The sequence below is a fragment of the Anguilla anguilla genome, chromosome 1 (assembly GCF_013347855.1).
Source record: "Anguilla anguilla isolate fAngAng1 chromosome 1, fAngAng1.pri, whole genome shotgun sequence".
NCBI lineage: Eukaryota > Metazoa > Chordata > Actinopteri > Anguilliformes > Anguillidae > Anguilla > Anguilla anguilla.
Genome location: NC_049201.1, coordinates 85,220,473 through 85,242,866, shown reverse-complemented (window position 1 = coordinate 85,242,866; position 22,394 = coordinate 85,220,473). Strand labels below are relative to the sequence as shown.

The 22,394-nt window shown below is 39.8% G+C and overlaps 2 protein-coding genes across 7 annotated transcripts in view; one reads left to right on the top strand and one right to left on the bottom strand.

Moving 5' to 3' along the window:
* The window catches only part of LOC118235876 (sialic acid-binding Ig-like lectin 5), a 63,749-nt gene that overhangs the window by 36,895 nt on the left and 4,460 nt on the right, over positions 1 to 22,394 (bottom strand). The window contains exons 1-2 of one of the 3 annotated variants that reach the window (XM_035433744.1): positions 2,768 to 2,926; positions 228 to 298 (exon numbers count right to left, since the gene is read on the bottom strand). The gene's annotated coding sequence lies outside the window, so the exon portion shown is untranslated. Of the gene's footprint in view, positions 1 to 227; positions 299 to 2,767; positions 2,927 to 22,394 lie in introns of those variants that run through there. The other 2 variants (XM_035433745.1, XM_035433753.1) reach the window with 2 other exon arrangements.
* LOC118235850 (sialic acid-binding Ig-like lectin 5) lies at positions 8,954 to 17,954 on the top strand. 4 transcript variants are annotated; one of them, XM_035433736.1, is made up of 9 exons: positions 8,955 to 9,205; positions 9,768 to 10,262; positions 10,562 to 10,848; positions 11,480 to 11,734; positions 12,097 to 12,354; positions 13,768 to 13,855; positions 13,942 to 14,022; positions 14,331 to 14,397; positions 17,723 to 17,954. In XM_035433736.1, exons 3-8 carry the CDS (start codon positions 10,728 to 10,730, stop codon positions 14,374 to 14,376), a joined length of 849 nt encoding a protein of 282 aa, XP_035289627.1. In that variant the 5' UTR covers positions 8,955 to 9,205; positions 9,768 to 10,262; positions 10,562 to 10,727; the 3' UTR covers positions 14,377 to 14,397; positions 17,723 to 17,954. The 4 variants fall into 4 exon arrangements, with proteins under 4 accessions (XP_035289604.1, XP_035289610.1, XP_035289619.1 ...); XM_035433713.1 differs by having other exon boundaries at positions 8,954 to 9,205; positions 9,768 to 10,848; XM_035433719.1 differs by having other exon boundaries at positions 8,954 to 9,205; positions 9,744 to 10,848.

Here is a 22,394-nt window from a genome sequence, read left to right as displayed (position 1 = left end):
GTCTTAACATTTCTTAACATAACATAATGATGAGAACAGGCCATTCAGCCCAACAATGCTTGCCATATTCCTGACTATATTGTACCTAGTGGTCTAAGTACCTACAGACTAGTTAGTGTCTAACACCATATCAAGCCTGGTCTTGAAAAGCTGAAAAAGTTTCTGCCTCTACTACGTGACCTTCCTGTTAACAAGCTGAAAGAGCAACAACAGAATAAAAACAGTACCATTTGAGTAGATGGCATAAAACCATAAAGCCTGTGTTCTCATTGCAGATGAATGCAGAGGAAGACCTTGCCTGGTGGAAGAGAAAGAAATAGTTGCATGATATAGGGCCACTTTTAAAGACAGTAAACATAGTCCATTGTGGAGTACTGAACCTCAAGAAACTCAACTCAGGTTATTTATAACTGAACCGCAGAAACAGTGAAATGCAACACAACTCTGCAAAGTGTTAAAAGCTTGGTCAGGTTTGGCTGAAGGCATTTGGTTCAAGTAAAACAAACCCCAATTGTTGAGACAAAGGACATACATATTTTTAAACATATTTTCTTGTTTACACAAACACAATGTATAGTATACGACTGCACAGTATACTTCCTTTTATTGCTAATATTTAACAACTGCATGTTTTGATCAACATTTAAAGATTTTTTAAAAGAACAATACATGTAGGCCTTAACTTGGATTTGTGATTAAATTTAGATGCCTATTTCTTTTTTTTTCTTGTTTTTACAGTCAGCTTCATCTACAACCTCCCCAAATTCTCCCACGTCACTCCTCTGCTGCGATCACTTCACTGGCTACCGGTCGCTGCCAGGATCCGATTCAAAGCCCTGACCCTTGCCTACACTGCCGCCAACAGGACAGCCCCCATCTACTTGCAGGACATGACTCAATTCTATGTGCCTGCTCGACCACTCCGCTCTGCGGCAGCAGGGCGTCTTGCAACCCCTCCCACCCGCCCAAAGGGATCACAGAGCTTCTCCACCCTAGCTCCCCAGTGGTGGAACGAACTCCCCGTCCCTCTCCGAACCTCCCCCTCACTATCCATCTTCCGCCGTGGCCTGAAGACTCATCTCTTCAGACTATACCTAGAATAACCACCACCACGCTGTATATATATTTTTTTAAAAAAAACCTTTTTCCTGTCACTTGTTACATGTTGCCCCATCCCTGCACTTCTTGGTAAACTGTATTCGTCCTAATACTGTAGCTTATTCTTCTGCCTAGTTTGGCTTTGCAGATGTTAGACCAGGATAGTGTTCATTGTTCTCGGCTAGAAATAGCTGTACAAACTAAGTAATTGTACCTTACTGAACCCGTGTTCAGCAGTTGTCTACGATCATGAAAATGCACTTTTGTACGTCGCTTTGGATAAAAGCGTCTGCCAAATGAATGTAATGTAATGTAAGCTTTCTGAGTTCTGCAATCTGCAAGTGAACATGGATCTGCTAAACCGAGTTTGTGAAGAAAAACTATTTCCTGCATTTATTTGTATTTCAAAGTAAACAAAAATGTTGACTGAATACAGGCTTCAGCATTCCACATACATATGCAGCATTAGCGTTTAATAGCATGAGCATTGTGTCGGGTTTCATTCATACATTAATAAAGTAACATACTACTAGTTAGTTAGTCAGTCGGTTAGTTAGTTAGTTAATTAGTTAGGGTCTTTATTATCCCCTTGGAGTAATTTGTTCTGCAGCATAGTCTACAATAAATAACAATATACATATATATACCCATGACAACTGATAAAGATTAAAAAACATTTTTTTAAATACTGCACTTTATATACCAAAGATTATGTTTTTGAAATGTATGTATAAAATGTTTCATCTTTCATTGATAATACCCTGTGCTGTATTTTAAAGTCACATGACTATTAATGTCTCAGTAAATACAGTAGGCCTACACAAGGCTATCGCCTGATTAGGTGCAGCTTATTTCCTTTTTTGTTTTCGGAGTCTGTGGTTCTTTGCTCTTGTTCATTTAATGTCGTCTACTGGCCGTAAGGACAGGTTAGTCCTTGTTTGTGTAACTTAGTTTAATGTTCAGCAGAATTGTTGATACAGTAGGTTGCCAGTTGAGTCTGCACTTCTTGCATGTGCTGTCTCTCTTGAAACCATACTTTCCCCCTCTACATCAATTCAATCCCACATATTTGCACAGTTTTCATTATACGCAACTGGATAAGAGAATCTGCTAAATGTCAGTAAAGTAAAAAGCCTAAATTACTGACGCCAAACATTTAAAATAAGTTATAGCATTTTTGTTTTGCTTTTCTGCTTTGTTTCATTTCATGTTTGTTTAACTGTACAGTTTGACTGGGCTGGCTAATTTGCTGGGTTCACTTCAGTTTACAACATCTCTCTACCAGTGTGTCCCTACCATCATCTCAGAAAACAGCCCACATAAGAAAAAAAAAACACTTAAATCGCCTGCCAGAAATAAAATGAATGAATTAATTAATTGCACAATATAAACACAGTATTACACAAAATATACAGTCAATTAGTGCCAGTTCATTCACAAGGTAATGGAAAGAATACTATAATATTAATTTGTATTCAATATAACACATCAAATGTAATCCAGCACAATCAAAGAGCATAATGTCAGGCTAAAATATCCGATATTTCAACTAGATTGTGCCAATAGTTGTCAAATTATGGCTTTTAATAGGTGGTAGCATACACCTAAATGCCTAAAACATAACCAACCCATAATTTAAAAATCAGCACACAGCCACATGAATACATACCTGCACTTTTATAATTCTGTTTCACTGTAATCCTTGATAGATTATTCGATTTGTGCAGCAGATGAAGACACGATCAAACAACTGGTCAGGTCTGACTGAAAATGTGCATCATGTACCACATCCTAATAACAAAAGACAACTTCCTGCCTTGTAACTGAGCTAATTTCCTACACGCTCACATGAACTTCCTCCTGCACCCCCGTATCACACTCAAGATATTTATCTGTAAAAATAAACTGAGCCACAAATACCACAGGTAGTAGTGCCATTTCAGGTGTTCCTGAGTGATATACACAGCCATTGGGAGTAGTGCCATTTCAGGTGTTCCTGAGGGACATAAGATTTCCATGTAAGCTTTACAAAATGTGTTCTGATATCATATGTCATCCTGAAACAACAAATGATGCCAGTTCTTACAGTTTCACTACTGCATATTCTGCCAGCTGGCAAGCAGAATATATAACTGTCCCATTTTTATCACTTAATATTTTATGTACACTGTAGGGCAAATGTAACTGGACAGTTGGTTCTCATCGTTAAGCATCCTGCTAGCTACAGCAGGTAACAAAACCAGGAAAGATCTCAACCAAGCACTTACGCTGAGTTCCATAAGTTTGCCTCTCAAGCTTAATGTGGTAAAACATATGTAACTAAATGACCACAAGGAAATGTGCCAAAATTTACAATTTACAATTGTGCAAATTTTGCATCTAGTAATGTGGTTGCAACCACAGCACTTAAGGGAAGGTCATGCATGACAAACCTTTTGACATTCTTTGAGGAGGCTACCAAGTTTCTGGATGGGAGCAGGGCTTACGATATTACATACTTAGATTTCCAAAAAGCACTTCATAAGGTACCACATAACAAACTCATTATCAAAATGAGGACATTAGGAATTACAGGAGGCATTTCAGAGTGGGTTTGGAACTGGCTACAGGATAGAACACAAAGGGTAGTAGTAGGAGGGATCTTCTCTGAGCAGGGTATTGTGGGAAGTGGAGTTCCACAGGGATTAGTGCTGGGTCCACTGCTCTTCCTCATTTACATAAATGACCTTGACACAGACATTGAAAGTACACTAGTTAAATTTGCAGATGATACAAAACTGGGAGGTTTAGCCAGCAGATTGGAATCTACTAAAGTAATCCAAGAAGATTTAAACAGAATCCAGAAATTGGGCAGAAACCTGGCAGATTAAATTCAATATAACTAAATGTAAAGTTCTACATGTGGGGAATAAAACAGGGCAGGATTACTTCATGGGAGGTACAAAATTAGAATGTAGAAAAAGACTTGGGAGTAATAGTTGATCAAAGGGTCTGGTCAATGTGCTGTAGCAGTAAAAAAAAAAAGCCAACAGGATGCTGGGATACATAGCCAGGAGTATTGAGTATAAATCTAAGGAGATCATACTCACCCAATACAATACCCTTGTCAGACACACACAATACAGAGTATTGTGTGCAGTTCTGGAGACTGTACTACAAGAAAGATATAGAGGCGCTGGAAAAGGTCCAAAGATGGGCAAGCAGATTGATTCCGAGGATAAAAGATAGGCCTAAGTGTTATGAGGACAGGCTTGAGATGCTCGGACTTTTCAAGCTTAGTAAAAGGAGACTTAGGGGAGATTTGATTCCGGCTTTTAAATTTATTAAGGGATGAGCAAAGTGAACTACAGGAAATTATTCAAGTTGAGTTCGGTTAGCAGAACGAGGGGGCATAAATGGAAACTGGAAAAGGGTAAATTTCACACAGACATTAGGAAATATTTTTTCACACAGAAAGTGGTCAATGTGTGTAATAGTTTGCCTGGACATGTAGTGGAGGCAGAAACACTGGGGGTATTCAAGGCCCGGCTTGATACAGTGTTAGATACTATCTAGTGTTTAGATAAACTAAGCATTAAGTACAGTTTAGTGGTAGGAATAGCCTGTTCTCGTCTTACGTTATATTATGTTACGTTACGTTATGTAAATAGATTTTTAGTCATAGTAAAATAACATACGTACAGTAGAGCATATAAACAGTTAACAATCACTGAAAAATTCTAACAGCTGTGGAAGCAGGCCAGCTAAACCGCTCCCTCTCCACCAGCAGATGGCGCACATCACCCCTCCAGTAGATGGCGCACTAACCACATCACCCCTCCAGCAGATGGCACACTGACCACATCACCCCTCCAGTAGATGGCGCAATAACCACATCACCCCTCCTACAGATGGTGCACTAACCACATCACCCCTCCAGTAGATGGCGCACAAACCACATCACCCCTTCTGGCTTCCTGTTATGCTAGTAACAGGAAGCCAGAAGTAGAGAAGTATGTAGCAGCTAGAAGTAGAGAGGTGTGTAGGAGGATATTCTTACAGAGGCTTTTGCTGTTGAATCTTTTCGGTGCATCGGTGAAGGTAAAAGGTAAGCCATTCCTGTATTATTGGTCTCTCATTTACAAACAAATTTCATCATTATACATATGCATTGTACCATTTTTCATTCTGTTAAATGCAAAAGTTCTGGGATAGTATTTTTGTTTTGGCTGTGTACTCTTGCACATTGGATTTGCAGTGTATCAAACAGTTGATTTTGACACATCCAAAGTTTTGGCTATGTCTCTGATCAATTTATTCTGAAGCCTCATGATGGCCTACTCTACTGGCATTGACACCTAGTTCTAATAACCTCAACAGACTCCAGTTGCAAATTACACACCTAGAATCAACTCTAAACCTTTTAATTTAGGTGTCATGTATATGAATTAATGATGCAATGCCATGCAGCTGGTATCCAGCAAGAATCAGTTGAGCAGCCAATTGTCCAATTACTTTTGCTCTTCTAAAATGGGGGACTATTTATAAAAAGGGTTGTAATTCCTATGCACGGTTACAGCTGTATACACCCTCAAATTAAAGCTGACAGCCTGCACTTTAACCCCATACTCAATATTTTATTTCCAATGTGCTGGAGTAGAAAAGCCAAAGTAACAGAAATCATGTCACTGTGCCTATATCTTTGCATTATCTATATATGTGCCAGGCGGCACGGTGGTGCAGTGGGTAGCACTGTCGCCTCACAGCAAGAAGGTCGTGGGTTTGAATCTCGGCTTGGGGCCTTTCTGTGTGAAGTTTGCGTGTTCTCCCTGTGTCCACGCGGGTTTCCTCCGGGTACTCCGGTTTCCTCCCGCAGTCCAAAGACATGCAGGTAGGCTAATTGGAGACTCTAAATTTCCCATATGTATAGGTGTGAGAGTGAATGGTGTGTGTGCCCTGCGATAGATTGGCGGCCTGTCTGGGGTGCATTCCTGCCTATCGCCCAATGCATGCTGGGATAGGCTCCAGCACCCCCCGTGACCCTGCTCAGGATAAGCGGGTATAGATAATGAATTGATGTACAGTATATGTGTCCATGGAATCTTTTCACCAAAGGGTGAGCTTGTACTTGCATGACCTTGTTGTTGTGGCTGGCATTTCACTAACTGGCTAAAGCTGGATGTTGATTTGAGACAAAAACAAGTGTATTTTTGCTCATCACTGTTTGGTCAGCCTGTTTTTTTTCCACCCAGTTTTAGAGAGATGCTACATGTTCTCGTCTGGATCCTTGTGCACCAATTCTCAGGTAATGTTCTTTCAAGTTGCCGTTGCTTTTAGACAGTAAAGGAATTAAAGTTACAGAAAAGCCAACTAGTGTAAGCTGTGTGCGTATGCATTGGGAAATGCACGGCTGACAACCTTTCTTACCTTTCTGTAATCCAGGTATATTATTGTATATTCCCTGAGGCGCTGCAGGTTACAGTACCTTTACTTTGAAGGCACAGCAGCAGTGCACGACCTGGGAATCAAAACTACAACCTCAGAGCTGCAAGCCCAGTTCTCTGACCATTACGCTGCACTACCAACCAGGGGGCCTTACATCCAGAGTGTAATATAGGCTTCCTGCTTCAGAATCTATCACTGCTGTGTCTCTGTTTATGCCAGCCAGGGTCTGCTGCTTGATTTGGGTGACACAGTCAGAAGGACAAGTGGAAGGCGTAGTGGGCGGTAGCATCACCCTCAGCTGTCAGATCCATTCTGACTCCGAGGATGAATTTTCACACTGTTTACCCCAGTGGTACATTCGGCAACTGGAACGGTGGAGAGAGGTGGAGGGCTTAACCTCTTAGCGCACAGCCCCTAGTGGTCGGCACGCCGCCATGCCGAGATTACTAAACTCAAACATTAGGTGCTACTGCAACCAAAGTGTGAGATAAAAACAGAAACGCGTTGTTTTAGTTTCATCAGTAGACGATACACGACGACAACTATGCCGAAAACGGAGTTTTGCAGCCCCACCATTGTCGCTCTGGTCGTTCATTTAACACGCACCCCCTCCCTGCAGTCTCATCTACAAAACACCCCCCACCCTTGACATAATGGACAATATCGTCTGTCTTGGCATTCGTAAAAATATTCTTTCACCACTAAAAAATCATATTCTGTTATAGCAACAAGATAAACCCGACAATAGCCCTAAGATATGCCTATACAGCAGTGAAAACGCTGCTCACTGAACAACGAAATAAACAAGAAAAGGTTTTTAAAAATTATACCATGTCATTCTACAGTCAATATCTGAGACTAAATATTGAATAAATATACAACCTTACTGTTGGTTTTACGTGTAAAGATGTCCCTTTTGAGACTGCATGGTCATATATTGTCTTGGACAATCCGTTTGGGAAATATACACGCATTTGTGAGGCCTGGGTATCTTCCAAAATAGCTGTGCGTAATACCACACCTGTTGTTTACAGCGTTGTCGCCCTTTTTAGTACAGTCTGGCTTGATTGACAATTCATTTATTCAGTAGGTGAGAGTATAAGCTTTCTAACAATGTCTAATTCTGCTTTTTGTATACCGTTTTATAGGTCAGCGTAACAGAAAATATTCTTAGCATCGCATTCACTTACGCATTCACTCTATGTTAGCAGAAAAATACTCTGCACCAAACGAAACGTGATTAACGATATTTCGTAATTTCTTGGAAAATACTATTATTATTGAGGACTTCTGGACATAGCTAAGCCATATGTTCGCTGACAGACCTAGCTGACATCGTTTTCTGGAGCAAAACAGAAGCAAATAGAACAGTATCATTGACACTGTCTCTCTCCATCTACTGAACATAGATGAGATTTCATCATTGCTATGTAAGTATTACTGCTCAAAATATTTTGGTTATATACATTATTTTTGAAATTGAGTATCTTTAAATAGGTTAGTGGTGTTATATAGTGTGGATATTTCACACTGTAATGTAGGTGTTAGATGGTAGTGTAATAGTTTTTGTAAAGCATGCAACAGTGATGACGTGAGAGTTGGAACATTGCCAAAACGTGGCAGACGGTTGAAAATTGTTTTCATGTCGTCCCATCCTCATACAAGAAAACATACCAGAGTACAGAGTATAGAAATACACACAAGAGTAAATTATTACACATTTAGGTACTGTGCTGCATTGTGTGACAATATTTGGGCATTATTTTTAAAAAAATCTGTTAGCAATGTTTCATCTTAAACCTTCAAGGGGCTCATTTATATGCTTTATAATGGACAAAAAGCATTTTATTCAATTTTGGAGAGATTTTGGATATGTTTCTGGACCCCTAGATATTTCAGACCACTGTATTGACTGAGAGCTTGTAATTCCCACTTGTAAATTTAGCAACAGTGATTTTCTTGAGTCAAAACAGTTGATTTGTAGTGAAAACGGTGAATATGTTGTGATTTACAGCAATACATAATTTAGGCATTTTGGATGGATTTGGAGACGCTGGGTACACTGCTTAGTTTTGGCTTCATACATCTATAGTAGTTCTACATATCCACCCTTAGATTTTATGAACTTGTGGTCAAGAAGTTTTTGATCTAGCACATGTATAGTTTAACCTGCTGTATATATGCAATCTCTCAGTATTTCATTGCAAACTTAAAAAGTGCAAATTCATTTTTGATTTTTTGTCAAAACAATTGCATTTGTGGCACTTTATTTCTTCCAAAATTATGAATATAAACTAATCTGCGTTAGTATTGTAAATTGTACAAATGTCTTGCTTCATTTAAGCCATTTTTCAAGTATCTGTGGTGTTCATATCTGGAGTTATAAAGCTTTAAATAGGGTACCCCCTAAAAGGGCAAGGATTGGCAAGATTTGGCTTGTGCGCTAAGGGGTTAAATCAGCTGAAAGGAAGAGTCGTTAAGAAAAAGGACGCCAGCACAGCAAACACCACCATCACCATTAAAGAGCTGACAAAAAATGACACCGATACCTACTTCTGCACTCTGATGTGTAAGGTCAATGGGCAAAGCAAGCAGCACCATGGCAACGGAACAAAGATTCACGTCTGTGATCCAGAGTGCATCGCTAGGAAAATCCCAACCGCCAGTGCCACAGCTCCGCCAGGTAGAGCTGAACGCTGATTTACTTGCTTCTTTTATTTGTCATTTTTCACTGCAGTTTTCCGTCGGATTGCGCTGCTACTTTACAAAGCAGTCCAATGGAAGTTCCATTCCAGTTGGAGTTCACCCTCCTGTTTTATGGTATCCTTGTAAGGCATCTTGAGATTAATTAATGCAATCAAAACAACTTTGCAATTCCCTCACAGTGCTTTAAAGAGTAAGAGATGCACATTTTGTGTATAATTGTGATATGAAACATGCACATCTATATATCATTTAAGCGTTTAATTTACTGCTGTGAATTCAGTTGAGACAGACCTCTGCTATGGGGGATGTATTCCTATACAATCAATTCCCCTGGCAAAGTGATTCATTTTTCCACAATTCGCCTTTGCATAACAAATAATGTCGTCATATCCTTTTGAATCATTCATCCATATTATTTTACAGCTCTGCCAGAAATTAAATCTGTTGAAATGTCTTTTGAAATGGCGAAACCCCTGAAAAGTACATTTAAAATGTCTCTCTCTCTCTCCGGTGAGATTTCTCTCGTCTTTTCGTTGTAGAGCCAGACAGCGATGCTGCTGAAGACGGTCTTCTTCCTCTTCCGTTCTATGCCCTCCTCGCGCTGAAGCTGGTGTTTGCTGTTGTCATGGTCACCGTGTCATTTTCCTGCCCCCGCTGTTGAGCTGTTCTCAAATGTTCACACCACCTCCACCTGGACAACAGAAGTGCCGCAGACAATATCAGCACTGCAGGGATCTTGTGTCGTGGTTCCCTGCAAGTTCAATTACCCAGACCGTGAAATAAAGCCTACAGACCTGACAGGAATATGGCACACGACAAATCAAGACATACACATTTATCACCCGGACTCCTCCAAAGTGATGGAAGAATTCAGGGGCCGGACAAATCTGATTGGGGATCTTGCAAGAAAAGACTGTTCACTGAGAATTAATCACCTGAAAAAAAGGACAATGGCCCATTTATTTTTAGGATAGAGATTCGTGACTTTGATATGTACTCTTACAAAGATAATATGGTCTCCATTGATGTCCAAGGTGTGTTTGAAGAAGTGTTCTCTATGTGGCTTATTTTTAAAATCATGAGTATGTACTGATAAGATCCTGGGTTAAAGTCATTGTAAAACATATGCAGTTCCTTTTAGGTCTGTGCACTTTGGCTATTGAAAGCCCCACTGCATTCTTGAGACCAGCTGTGATTGGAAATATGTTTTTATGACTTTATTCTCTAGAAATGTGACAGCTCACTTTGTTGACCAAAAATTGAAAATGATACATTGGGAACTTGTAGCTTACAGATGGCGGTTTATTAGATGCTTGTTATCACTTGACTACAGACTCTCCAGCCTTCCCATTTCTGACCGTGAGCGGGGAGGTCAAAGCAGGTGCCGCTGTGACTGCTTCCTGCTCTGTGTCTCACTCCTGTCCCACGGAGCTGCCTCACCTGATCTGGAGCCGCAGTGGAACAACCACCAACCAATCAGAGGAGCTGCCCAACAGCCAATGGAGAGTGACTTCAAGCCTTTCACTGCCACAAACTCTGACCACAACCAGCACCTGACTTGCACAGCAAAGTATCAGCAAGTCACATCTGTGCAATCTTCTAAAATTTTGAATGTGGCATGTGAGTTTTTTTTTTTTTAACACTGAATGTAGTACAGAGTATTATTGGAAATTGAAACTTACAGTAACAATTCAATTCCCCTTTTCTGAGAACAGTTTTATTTTTAGTTGTTTAAAACTGACTGCTACCAATGCTTTTTTACTTTAACTTTTTATCAAAGAATGAATTTAGATCACATGTTCCAAAACAGATCTTCAACCCTTGGAAGCTAAAGAAATAGGCACAGAAAAAAATGGATAAAATATTTTACATTTTCACAATTAATTGTATTGTTCCAGATTTCATCAGTTACATATTTCATTCTTTGATCTGTATGTCTTTAGTAATATTATGATCAGCTAATTTATGACATAAAACATGTCTGGATATAAATGACATATCATGTCTAGTTTCACACATAATCCACACAGTAATCACACATGTAACAGTGTATGAACAAGCCTCTGCGTTGCGGCTCAAAGAGTCAAACATTAACCGTTGTTAGAGTGGTACAGGAACTCTGTCAGATGCTGGTCATTTTAGTTGGCCTTAAAAATACTAATGCCCTGGTCCAGATTGTACCACTTGCGGTGGCTTGTCGAGTCATTTAAATATAATCTCAAGTCATCTAAAAACCGTGTCGTTCATCTAGATGCCCCAGTCCGTGTGGAGGTCGAGCCTGAGTCCACAGTGGTGAAGGAGGGAGATGCTGTGGAGATGCAGTGTTCCAGCGACAATAACCCTCCTGCACACGACTACCAGTGGTACAACATCACTGGCACCCTGCTGTCAGAGGAACGAATCTACAAACTGCACAACGTGTCCAGACACACTAAAGCTCTCTACTGTGCAGCCATCAACACAGAGGGGCACAAGAACTCCACTCCGGCCAAGATCAGTGTGGAGTGTAAGCCAAAAGCGATCTCACTGGCACTGCCGCTGGAAATGGAATGGAAATGCGAGGACAACTTTTATTTTTTTTTTTCAAGTTTTTCATACATAATTAATGTTGTGAGACAATAATAGAAAAAAATAATGTCTCTGTAAATGTATGTTTACATTTTTCATCACATATTTGGTAAACCTATTCTGGGGCTTTCTGAACTTGGCCATGCTTTGTTTGTGAAGACCAAAAAATGAAATCATGCACTTTTATTTCCCTCCGAGTCAAAGCTGACTCAGAAACCTGAACTGAATCAAGCTTCAGGTAGAACCCTGGTTCAGTTAAGCACTAATCCTTTGTTACATATTTTCCTCTGATTGTTCTAGATGCCCCAGAAATAAAAGAGGGACCGGCCTGTAGCGTGAGGGCCGCGGGGGTGGCCTGCTTGTGCGTAGTGGACTCAGAACCTCCCCCTGAGATTACCTGGCTGCTCCAGAGAGGGAGCGATGCCAGCGCCGGCACTGAGAGACACGGCTCCATCACGCTGGGCACGCTGCGGAGTACCCAGAGGCTCACAGAGCTCACCCGCCAGGCCAGCAACTCACGAGGAAACACGTCCGCAGTCTTCACACCACCCCAGAGCGGTAGGCCATCGTCCGCTGTCCGGAAAACTAAAATGTACTGACATCAGTGTCATTTTTTTGGGTGTGTATGCCATCACATTGTTGTTTTTGACGAAGTGGTGTACAAAGCTGTCAAAGATGTAAGATGTTTGCTGACAAAGTGGCGTGTTCAGAAATAGCACACTAGCATGTTTTCACACCAAGCAATCTTGTCTGCTTTGCACTGCTCTTAAATTAAGCCTCTTAAGTTTGTGGGAACACACACCAGATACATGGATGATGGCAGTGTATGAAAGGCACAAGCACATGTATCAAAACCTATGAAATATGGGAGAAACTATTCATGATACACACATAATGTACTAGCAAATGTAAAAAATTAAATAAATAAAAAAACAAATAAAAAAAGTAAGTAGCTTATAATTTAATTGTTTATGTCACAAAATCTAAATCATAAAACATATGGTACACAGGTCAACGCTAACATGTTTCCCACAACTGGAAAAAATGTAGTTAGTAATGGTAGGCAGATTATGATGTGGTTTTGTGTGTAGTGAGCCATCGGGGGGATGGGGAGACACTTTTTGTTTTATTGCCCTGAGCTAAAGGGAGAAGAGAAAAGGGGAATAATGGCCTGGGTAGCTTCAGAAGTATCACCGGATGGCTCTGAATGCGAATTTCTGGCTTGTTCGTCCGATTTATTTTAATAAACCACAAATATGTGATGAGTCCAAATTCAGTGGGCACTTAGGTGGCAGATTTGAAGAGATTTTACGTCACATTACATTCCATTACAGGCATTTAGCAGACACTCTTATCCAGAGCGACTTACACAGCATTTACATTGCATTCCATTACAGGCATTTAGCAGACACTCTTATCCAGAGCGACTTACACAGCATTTACATTGCATTACATTACAGGCATTTAGCAGACAGTCTTATCCAGAGCGACTTAAACAGCATTTACATTGCATTCCATTACAGGCATTTAGCAGACACTCTTATCCAGAGCGACTTACACAGCATTTACATTGCATTACATTACAGGCATTTAGCAGACACTCTTATCCAGAGTGACGTACACAGCATTTACATTGCATTACATTACAGGCATTTAGCAGACACTCTTATCCAGAGTGACTTACACAGCATTTACATTGCATTACATTACAGGCATTTAGCAGACACTCTTATCCAGAGCGACTTACACAACTTTCTTTTTTTTCACATCCATTTATACAGCTGGATATATACTGAAGCAATGCAGGTTAGGCACCTTGCTCAAGCGTACAACAGCAGTGTCCAACCCAGGAATCAGACCCATGACCTTTAGGTTACAAGCCCAGTTCCTTACCCATCATACTACACTGATTTTAATCACCACTGAACGACAACAGAGAGGCACTTAAGTTTGATTTGTCTCTGCTTGCAGGTGAACTCCAGTACATTTCACTCATAGTTGCTGCTGTGCTGCTGGTGGCAGGCATGGCCGTTGTGATGTGGCTAGCAAGAAGAACGAGGTAATCATGCTTCCTTTGTAACTGGCACCCAGTGCTTTTTTAAAATGTTGATTTTATTTTAACTTTTGTGTTATGATGTCTGTCAGATACAATCGTGAGCAACCTGTAACTGGTATGGACGACGCAGCCACAACCATGACAGGGACCTCCTACGCTATGGCAGCAAGGTATTTTTTTCCACACCTGTGAGAAATTATAACCAAAACCACAGGAAAACTGGATTTTGGGTTATAATTTGTAATATGAAATCAGGTGTGCTTGAGGGGGAACACATCGATACCTGGATCTGGCTGTGGGTCCCTGTGGAGAAGTTTGGAAACCACTGGCATTGACTGCATTTTATCTGTATCAGAAAACACAAAGTACCAAACTGATTTTTTTAAAACTCATTGTCCCCTTTAAGTGTAAAAAGAAAATATTAAGACCCGAATTGAATTGGACCTAAATATTCTTTCATTTGTTTTTGTTTTTTTAGAAAGGAGGAAAAAAGCATCAACAGTGGATTTTATGTAAACGATTAACAGATGTATGGTAATATTGGGGTATGTATAAGGGTGCTCTCACAGATGTACATAACGCATTACATCATGCATTACTGATGCTCTCTACCAGAGAGACATACAGCAGGCAAACGGGTGCATAGATCAGGAAACAACACTCTAATGGAGGGCCAGTACAAGGCAGAGCGGACATCTTGTCAGGTTACAAGCTGCCAGCTAAGTCTAGCACTTAGACGTACTACTGGGAGGAACAGACAACACTAAAACTGTTAGATTTGATTGTACACATTACACAGTAAATGATCTCAACTGTCGCTAAATCAGTTTGCTGTAGTTCAAAAATGTTTAAGTTGGTCTGGTATTCTTTTCTACAGCATGTTTCTTTAGACACAGCTTTTATGAATGGTCCTAAGGAGAGATATAAGCCCTTCATAAGCAGTACACCGTCCTCTCATAAGCACTACGTAGACATTCATAAATGCACATGTCAATGACCACAAATAAGCACATTTTCTATCACTAAGCTTGTCACAGTAATGTCACTTGCTACATTTGCATTGACATAGCACACCACATGCCCAGATCTCTATGTAGCTCTTTTATTAACATAGGTATTTATGAATGTATTGCTTAAAGTGGAATTACACTTTATAACACTTCTGCTTCTTGTGACTGATATTGTCCTTCTCATGAATGTGTCGCCCTTCATTTTTTAATTAGTTATTTCATTATGTTAATATTTTACGCTGTTTTGTTGTTTTCCTTTATAAATGCAGGAAGTAGACCCAGGCAGTTTAGTGTCGAACTCGAGGATGCATTTCATTGTGCGACTTCTGATGTGGGCGTACTTGCAGACAATAACATTAGGTTGATCGTAGAAATAGTGTTACGGCTACTAGTTAGCGAAACTGAAAATGTCTGAGGACGAAGGAGATTTTGTTTTTGATCACGGGATTGTTGTGCCCTATCGATTCGAGCCGGAATACACGGAAGAAGAGCTGGCTAATTTGCAGGCTGATCGTGCGAGAGTCAGGAGCGGGCCGAGATTGAGGAACCACAGGCTATTCCCAGGACAAACGGTGGTTTGTATCACAGACAGATGCGATAGCGTTAGCCAGCCCGCATAGTACCTACCTCGAGCGGTTCGACCAAAGATGGGAGAACGGTGGGTACAGCTCCAGGCTTCAGACGGTAGGTAGTCGCTGCATACCCTTAGTCCTCGTTTGCAAACTTCTTCGGCTGTTATGTTGGGGCGTCTGATCATAGACATATAGATGTATATATGTCTATGCGTCTGATTACATCCAGCCATATCTGGCACAAAGTTGCATTGCATCGAAAACTATGAAAACGTGCTTTCAAGGCAAGTTTAACGGGGGCATTATAACAACCGGGAACAATGCACCTCATTATTACACCGATATCGCATCAAACAAAAGCTAGCAGACGTTAGTTTGTTCGATTTCATCGCTAAGTTAACGGAATGTTTTGTTTAGCTTCTCGATTTTGCCGCGAAACGAAATCGAAGAAGGAGAAAAAACCAGAAACCGTACTACTATGTGGACTTGCGCTAAAAAAATAGGTCTTTGTATCTAACGTTAGACATTTAAAATGAAATAACTAATCTAAAAATGAGGGGCGACACATTCATTAGAAGGACAGGAGAACCGGCACACTGAGACAGACAGTTCGATTAACCAATAGGGAAGCTGCCGCTTTTGCCCCAGAAAGTACATGCGTTCTTCCAAAAGACTGTAAAAAATATGGACAAAGCTACTGTGACGTCACCCATTGACTCTCCGTGGGTCTCTAAAACACGTTTGAAGATCAATGGCGGGCGCGGCCATTTTCTCGATTTGGAGCCAAAACCATAGAGTTAAGCGGTCTTGTGATTTTTACAATTTGATTGACAGTCCGGTGCGGAAAAGCCCCTCAACCTGAACGAGGCTAGCTGACTGTCTGCGTTATGTTTTAAAATATATTATCAGATGTTTACGGAGTTTAATTTCCATCCGTGACTGTACTGTGTCATGTAATCACGTTATATGTATGACATTAAAATACAATTAGGCTATGTTCAGTTATCTTCAATTTATGTTTCTCAGCAAAACGAATATGCTTAGCTAGCATATCAGCTTGCCAGTGAGCTAGGTAGGCTATCCGTGGTTAGCTCACGCGTTAGCAATATGAACCACAGGGGAAGAACATTGACTACACTGATGGTCAATCAATCAGAGATGGGTAGGCTACTGGTGATTTGACTAGGCAAATTTTCGTATAACTGTCTGGTAGATCTGCTGTTAACCGAGCAAGTTATCGCCGTAGGTTTTCGCCAGTCAGTTAATGAGCCTGCTACTACGAGCTACTCCATCGCCGTTTGTGGTGTTCACTTGCTGGGTGACGCTAGCTGACCGATCGTTCGCAAATCACTTTCTACCGAATAAAAATTAACACTCAGCGGTGATTAACAAATCTACCAAGTATTTTAATAACTGATCTGCAGGCGTGTAAATATGACAACGCACTTTGTACGGCAAGTTTTCCACCTGGTGCATGAAGACAAAAATAATGTAGCCTACGTTGAATTTCTCATTATTATTAGGCTATTATTTTTTTCTTGTAAATCATCAAAACCAATGGAGAAAAGCCAATATACGCAAGGAGCCCCCAGAACCGATTCTGAGAACCACTGTCTTAAATGCCTAGCTTGTCGGTCTCTTAAATGCTAAAAACATGTTCCTTTCTAAATGCCAAAATGGTTAATTTCGTTAAATTCTGTGTGTGTGATTTCATCGTGTGTTGTGTATTCAGCAAATGAACCTTGAAACTCTTAATTCGCTTCGTGAAACTGAAAAAGTGTTTATCCCAAAATCGGGATTATAATAGCTTTGTCACATGCGTGAAACATGGCCCAGGTAGACATTTACGGAATGTACACGACTGACAAGCCGCCAAACACGTTTGACAGATTGAATGTTTGCCGGTTAAGGTTAGCTAGCTAGTCAAACGGCTTGGTAGCCGAAGTTGCGAACTGTTTTAGCACAGGCTACTACTGGACTACCAAATATAGCAAGCTGATTACGCTTTCTGCCAAGTAATTATTTGGTTAAGTAGGCTAAAGGAAATAGTAAAAATGACTCGGCTACCGAAAAACTTAAGAGGAGGATTATTTTATGGTTCGTCCAGACTAATGACGGACTAGTGCAAATCTTAAGAAGGACCATTCAAAGACAGTATTACCATTTATTCAATAATATGCCATAAACCTTATACCACACCTGTATAATATTCCTAAAATTAAACTAAATAAGCTAATTTCACTTTTGGAAAAACCACTGGAATCTGATTTTTGTTCTCGGTCCAGCAGGTTGGAGAGGAAGATGATGTGTATACATGTGTGGAAGATGCCTCTGATTAGAATGAAACAGGTACACAGGTACCCTAGATGCCACTCCCCCAGTGTTGAATGCAGTAACTCAGGAGCTGTCGAGCCATACCTATAACCATACTATAACCATAAACATGTGAATATGGCCACTGTCCATTTCCAACAGACACCTATATTTACGTTATTTTTTTTTTTTTACAAGAGCACTGCAGCTGGAGGATATTCAATAGGAAGCCAATCCTTTTCTTATACATGGACATACAAAAAATACATGGACATACAAATCTTGTACACGGAGAAGTGTTACAATGTCATTGTGCATGTTGATCTGAATAAGAAACATCGTCATTTTTATATTATTTCAGATGATTTAGCTTGTCATGCACAAACCTAAGTACTTGTACTTTTAATCAATAAAAATGACAAAAATAATTGTGCTGTATCTGTGTTTAATCTTTTATAAAACAAATTAGGCTTTACTTTATCAAATCCATACACAATTTGCAGACACTCTTACATTTTTTGTTAGTATCTACAGATAGAAGCACATCATACAAGGGCCATATATTTATCACAAAAGCTGACCCCTCTAACAAAAAGCTGACCCCTTTATTGTAGCAAGGATATTCTCAGAACACTAAATAATCAATGAATTAAATATGAATGTTTCGCTCTTGATTATAGTAATATACTTGATGACAATGCAAAGCAGTACATGGCAATATTAACAAACAATATTGAAATAAGACATCAAGTAATGTACCGTTTAAAAAAATCAAAAGGACCCTTTCCACACCCAGCACACGTACTACAGAACAGAATAAACGGTTTTTATGATTCTTGTTATACCACAGGCAAAACCTTCATTTTCATGGCCGTCCGATAATAAACGCCTATTTCTGTCGTGCTGACAGAAATCACAAGCTTTAGTCACATCGCGCACAAGCTATATCCGATAAAAAAGTATCATATGTGAAATGTGTGCATTGAGAATTACAATCAAAATTCCTGTCGTGTGACAAAGGCCTTTTCAATGCATAGTCATTGCTTGAACTGCCTCCGGATCACGTATGTTAAAGTAGCAGGTTTTTCTTAAGACTAGCCAACTTTGTGCCATTACATGTTTGCATAAACGTCCTCTTTAAAACTATTTTCATAATCCACCTCTTCTTCTTCTTCTTCTTCTTCAAAATATGGTGTCTGGAAATAGAAAAGGAACTCAGTGAAACCATTTCATTGCACACACAAATGCACAGAAGTTATACTTCCTGCAGCTCCAGAAAAGCTTGTTTAGCGATGTTATGCCTCCAGGGTTGTGCATTTGTGCACTACCCCATTACTGTGCAAAAGATTACCTCTATTCATACTTTCTGTTGGAACTATTTCCTATGGACCATGCAATTAGACACTATTTCACACCAGGCACAAAGGGCCTACACAATATAAAAAAACAAATTTACATTACAATGGTGAATTTAATGCTATGAAATAATAGGTTCATATGTACAGTCTCAGTAAAAATGACATCATGGTACAAGCAGCTTCTGAGTTCAATGAAGGGTACTTCCTTCCCTTAGACTAATAACTCCAAAAGTCCCCTCTGCCAGCTATTTTAAAGCAGGTGCATTATCAATAAGTATCTAAGATTACATAGAACTGCCTCAGGCAATAAAAAAACATACAGTCAACTTATTGGCACCCTTCATGTAAACAAACAAAATGATCGTATACAATAAATAATACACATTGTGTTTCAAAATTTATGATGAAACATTTGGGGAAACTGCTTTTACTCAAATAAACATTTTTTCTAATATAATTTTTCTCAAAAACACTGGGGTAACAGAAAAATATGGTGGAAGATGACTGATGCTTTGGGGTTGTTTTCCTGCTAATGGTCCAGGGGCTCTTGTTAAGGTTGATGGCATAAATAATTCCACTGAGTACCAGGATATTTTAGCTCAAAACCTGGTTGGCTCTGCCAGGAAGTTGAGACCTGGTCACAGAGGGACCTTTCAACAAGGCAATGACCCCAAACATACATCAAAATCAACACAGAAATGGTTGCATGAACACAAAATCAATGTTTTTGCAATGACCATCTCAGTCTCTCGACTTGAACCCTAACCCTAACCCTGTGGTCTGAATTGAAGAGAGCAGTCCACAAGCGCAAACATAAAAAATATCAAGGATCTCAAATTATTCTGCATGCATGAGTGGTCCAATATCCCTCCAAAAGTATTCTGCAACTGTGGCAGACATTACAGAAAGAAACTCAGTGTCTCCAGGGGAGGCTTAACCAAATATGAATCATAGGGATAATTTTGAAACCTACTGTATGTTCTGCAGAAAAAATTTGTATTGCTCAATAAAAACTTTTTGTGTCTGAAAAATTGTGTTAAGATAACAGCATGTGGCTCCCCCTTACGTTAGAACCGAAAATGGGCAGTGTAGCACAGTGGGTAAGGAACTGGGCTTGGATATCTATTACTGGATAGGACACTGCCGTTGCACCTTGAGCAAGGTACTTAACCTGAATTGCTTCAGTACATACCCAGCTGTATAAATGGATGCAAGGTAAATGCTGTGTAAAATGTTGTGTAAGTCGCTCTGGATAAGAGCATCTGCTAAATGCTGTAATGTAATGTAAAATATGCCCCACTGTATGCTTTCATTTTTTTACAGTCATTCTACTCACTTTCATGAAGGGTGCCAATAATTCTAGAATTGGCTGCTCACTTGATCTAAAATAGTATGTTTTTTTAAAACCCAGAAAGAACTCTATTCCTTTCATGTGCTTACAGGCAACATTAAATTATTGAACTTACCTCACTGTTAACATAAATGTTATCACCCCCGGGAGCGGACGGATCTTCAACAGGCCCCTTTCCCCTGCTGCTAGATGGCATTAAAGACAGTCAATTCAGCATTATTCATTCATGTTTAATCAGAATATGAGCCTGAATATTTTTCTTCTGTGTACTTTAGAGACCTACTGGGATTTGGCTGGCGCTATGTTTTCCTGTGTTCCCACATGCTGGTCATCGCTGTGAAAATAAAACAAGAAATGACACGCGTATTACACACCCTAGCCCATCGCCACGACAACCTCCATGCACATTAGCATGTGTGTCATGCAAAATTCACCGTGAGCCGGACAGAAAACTGCAGATAACAGACAGCTAATCAGCAAAAGTGAGGACTATTGATCGCCGACTGAAATCCCCACTGCTTAGATAGTGTGTGTAGTACCCCACTCCCACGGCACCAGTTGCTACTGGTTCAGCTCGTATTTGATGTGGAAAATATGACTCTTTGTCACATTAAGAAAGAGCTGTAGTGGGCTATGCTGGTCAAGAGTCTGACAACAATTTGTTGACATGCCTTAAAAACCTGTGCCAGACATGTCAGTATGATTGTCTGGAGCTATTACCTACTTTTTAAACTGAAATCATCCTTGTCAAATTTGCGTGCTTGCCTGCAAGTCTGTATGTACATTCTTGAGGCGATTTTTAAGAATAAATTTGCAGTTTTGAAAAATGATTATATTTTAAAAATGGATTTTGCTAACCAACAAAAGGCAGTTGTTTTTTGGCTTGTGTTAATTGTTCAAAAAACTTTTGAACCAGTGTTCCAAACAATTAGTTCAAGCTATGACTAGGTAGAAATTGGTAGTGAGTGTAGCATGAAACCTAGTTATATAATTAAATGCTCCTTTTGGACCACATTTAATTATATAGCTAATTAAGTATGCAGCTAGTTACTGTTCGCTGTTAATTAATAGTATTAATAATTGTCTATACTGAATATGCATTTTTCTGTTGCATACTTTGGAGACTTACAGGCCTGCAGTTGAGTAGACAGGGTTTATCTTTACTTCCACACTTTAAAAGCAACAAAAAAAAAATGTTATACATGTTTCATTTGCCACATTTTAATTAGCGATTTCGTATGCTAAAACATAAGCGTAGGTAGGTGGGCCTATGATGTGACATCCTCTGAGCACTTCGGTTTGCATTTCGTACCAAATTCATCCAAACAACAGCCAGCCCAGTTTCAGGGGATAATCTATATTAAATGTAAAAGGCATGTCAAAGCATTGACAAAGCATAGGGACATTTATAGAAGCAAAAGAAACAAAATCAGGCAAAAAGAAGGCTTCACTGCAGGCAATGAACTTTCGATTTCCTGGTCCATCTAAACATAATCCCATATATGTCGAAACATACAGCATACAAACAGCAGCCTGCGGGTGGCTTGCATGTTGATGTAATCAGTCCACCAGTAATTATTAACACGGCTTCATAAGCATTCCAGTATGTTGCAGTTACGTACATGATCAAACTGAGCACTTACTGCAACTGCAACATTGTATTGTGTCATTGTACAAGTCTTGTACTCCCTTTGAAAGTGAACGGTACATTTTTTCACTTTATATTATATGTGTTGCAGTACCTCTTCCTTTTAAAACATATCTCGGGGGCATATATTATGAAATTTCCAGTCTGATGTGAGGGGTTTTCTAAATAACACTTACCGTTTTTTTCGTCTTGAACATTTCCACAGCAATAAAATAACCAATATGAGCACAAAGGCAGAAGCAGCCGAGCCTGATAAGTAGATGGCCATCAGTACTCCTGTGAGGATAAAT